General features: G+C 46.2%; 1 protein-coding gene across 1 annotated transcript in view; it reads left to right on the forward strand.

Moving 5' to 3' along the window:
* RAPGEF5 (Rap guanine nucleotide exchange factor 5) overlaps window positions 1–3,491 on the forward strand; it is a 153,571-nt gene that overhangs the window by 86,753 nt on the left and 63,327 nt on the right. The window contains exon 10 of the mRNA XM_057363632.1: window positions 3,377–3,477. Within this exon, the coding sequence (XP_057219615.1) occupies window positions 3,377–3,477 (101 nt within the window). The remainder of the gene's footprint in view (window positions 1–3,376; window positions 3,478–3,491) is intronic.

Below are 3,491 nucleotides of genomic sequence, written 5' to 3' on the forward strand. Positions count from 1 at the left end.
AGGAAGCTGTTGGAAAGTAGAGCAGCTTTTAAATGCTATTTCTAGCAGTGGAGGTTTCTCACAGGAAGAGGCAGTGCATTCTGGGTGTTGGATCCTCTTTTAATTAATTAAAAGGCCAAACTCAAGAATTCAAGGAACACAGAAAAATCCCTGTGATACCAAAGATACCAACTGCTTTGGCCAGAGATTGGGTTCTTCCCTGCCAAATGCAAATAACCCAGAAACCTGATGTCTCCCATAAGGAAGCCAGCTCACTGTGGCTGCTTTCAGCACTGCCATAGGTACCTCTGCTTCTTCCTGCCTCTGTGCTAATTCAGGGGGTCATATTCCTKCTCCTGCAAAGTGTAACTCACAAGTTGAGGCCCGCTAAGCAAGGGCTTCCAGCTGTTTCATTCCTATGAGCATATAAATATTTATACCACCCCAGGGTTCCTTTCAGGCTGAAAATAAGGGTAGCACTTGTCTGCTGTTAAAATATATTACCYGGGAGATAAATGGCTCACCTCAGTATTAGGAAGATGGATGAGAGGAGTGGAAAATTGGCTATAATATTGGTTGGAAGATCCACTGAGTCCAGAGGGCTTTGCTATTTACTTGAAACTCCTGCTGGGAACTGACGTTGAGGTTGATAGTGCTGTGTTTAGCTATCGARAGATGATTAATTAGAAGCTGTAATAAATGCGAAATGTAGTGGTTGACAGATGCAGAGCYAGCCAAATTTCCTAGTGGCATGTAATGTGCACCACAGATTGATTGCAACATCCGAACAGGATGTGAATGGTGCTTTTGAAGGGACAGATGACACAGGGAGAGTGTGTATAAGGCCACATGTAAAATGGTAGCTTAACTCTGTGGCATTTTGGTGTTCTCGCCCCTCCTGACCCACCTCAAGTCCAAATGTAGTCTAATAAGGGATAAGAACGTTTCTGCTGACTTTCAGGGACTCGCTAGGACACTGCCTTGCCCTTCAGTACACGCTGCTGTCACTTGGGGGCCCCTTGCATCCTTCTCATCTGCCACTGGATTCAGATGGAGCATGCTGAGAGCAGYCCGGCTTCCTTCCAGCAAGAATTATTTCACGGACCATTCCAGATTCTGATAAATGAAGCGTGCCTTGATGTCATTTAGAGTAATATCTGTATTGAAATCGGAACTTGTGGAAATATGTAGGACTTGCCTTTGTGCTTTGCTTTGTTCAGGTTAATTGTTGTGGCTYGTTGTATGATTAAAGGGCCTGACTGAGCACAAAGACATGTCATGTGTAAGTGGAGGTGTAATGAAATAATAATTCTTCTCTTAAAGTGAAATTGGTTTTGATATAAGATAGCAAAATAAAGAAATTCTTCAGTCCTTTCCTTTTTCTGGGAATTATTTATTATAGGTAATGAAAATCCAAATTGAACCCAATTGGCCTTAATTTTGCCCAATTTTTGTCTTTCCTGATAAAATAGATTGATTTTTCTCTTCCTTGAAATTGCTAAAACAGGCAAGGACAAGAGGAAGAGCCTTATGAAAATCTCACCATTGGGGCACTTCATGCTGTTAATTTGCAAACAAGTACTCCAAAGCTTTTTTTGAAAATATTTTTGCCTAGTAAAAAGCTGAAGGGGAAACACCATCTTCCAGACCAACCACTGTTAATGTCCTTTCAGTACGAGAGAGCTTTCACCCTCCCAGTGCTCCCTGTTGACTTGCTGCCAGCTGCTCMTGTATGTAATGTATATGGGTGTTCTTAAAATCCATTCCCATCTATGAGGAAATAGATGGCTTGTACAAATACAGCGCCATACATCACATACATTCTCCATATGTGCTGCAGTTTGGAATGTCAGCGAGCACAGGGAAATGAGGATTGGGGCTATTTTGGAGGATGGGAATGCCAGAGAAGAGACAGAGAAATGGAACAATTTATTTGTTTGGATAAATCTCCCGTTTACTGAATTGCTTTAATGCTGCATTTCTCATTCTTCCTCCCCTTCTCTTTTGCTGCTTCTTTCATTGATGTTTTTCAAATATGTAGGCAACAAAAACCCACAGCCGGTGAAATGGAAGATTACAATTATGCATCAGTATTCCTGTAACGCGGCTGCTCAGTAATGTCTCCTGGGAGTGTTACAATGAATATCTGACATTAATTGGCTCAGTACCTGTATGTCTGACCTTGCAGAAATTTAATAGATCAATTCTACATGTTCTTTACTGATAAAGAAAACTTCTTCAGGGCAGGGGCTGCATCTTTGGACATGCCTGAACCACAGTGACAACCAGAATTTGCAGTCGGATTCACTGGGTCTTAGAATAAGAAATAAAATAACAGAAAGAGGAATCATAAAGTGGGTTCTCTCCCTTATTTTGCCAAGRTAGCTCTGTTCCTCAGCAATTTTTAACCCATATGAAGTTTTTCTCCCTGCTGGATAGTGTACACTTGATGCACAAATGCTGTTTTCTCTTCTTTGAGTAGTACATGTATGGCCTTCATATGTGTGTTTGACACACTGAACAACATAAGTAAACCAGGTCAGAATTAGAGGRACAGCACCTACTGGATGTACTCGCATTGAAACAACTGCCTCTTTTGTGTCGCTCTCTCTCCGGCGATTGAATGTGCCAGGAGGATCTCGCAGGGGGCTGCGCGCCGCTCTCCGGCAGCCGCCGTGTTTCAATGCGCCCTGCTCAGTCAGCAGCAAGCCCTCATCTCCCGCACTGCTCAGTCAGCTGCCTTTGGCTGCGCTGGGGATGTGGGCTGTGTGTGCACAAATGGATGATCGTTCAGCTCCTTTCAGTTTCAGGGAGCAGGAAGGGAGAAAGTCGGTGTCCAAACCGCAGCTCAGCCAAGATTCACACACAGGGTGCTCACTGGGCTGAACTTGCTTTGGGAATGTTTGTTTCCAAGTCAAAAAGTTGCTAAAAAGAAGGGAGATCCGTACACGGAGTATTTTAGGAGATGCCCAGAGGCACAAACTACATGCCTGTCCCGCTGCTTTTATTGCCTTTACTGAAGTACAGGAGAGAAGCTTTACAGAAGGTGTATTCTGCCTCTGTATTGCTGGCGTGCTCGGGAGCACTTGCCGCTTTCAGACTATTGTTACCTGTCCCCTGCTTTGTTTGACTGTCTGGGAATTAAACAAGCCATCACCTTGGGGACACGGAAACCGCATATTCAAAGCCCCCCTCCTACTGGCTACTGTGAATTGAAGCCCAACACACGGAGCCCTGTGCCGCTCACAAAGGGGAGCTCGTTCCGGGGTTGCAAACAGCCCCGTGTCCAATTTATGCCTCGGGCAGGGTCCCCCGGGCGGCGGGACAGTGGCCCCAGCCCCGATCCCGAAGGGCACTGACCGCGCTGTCTCTGTCCCTCTCTCCCTGCGCACGGAAGGTGGACGATGGAGGCGGCGAGCGGGCGCGGCAGGCGGCCGGCGCGGCGCTGGTGCTGCGGAAGGTGTGGTCACGCAGCCCGGCCCCCGAGCGGCGCGGGAGGTAAGGCTTCCGCG

The sequence above is a fragment of the Malurus melanocephalus genome, unplaced genomic scaffold (genome assembly GCF_030028575.1).
Source record: "Malurus melanocephalus ecotype Western Australia unplaced genomic scaffold, MMel_1.1 scaffold_29, whole genome shotgun sequence".
NCBI lineage: Eukaryota > Metazoa > Chordata > Aves > Passeriformes > Maluridae > Malurus > Malurus melanocephalus.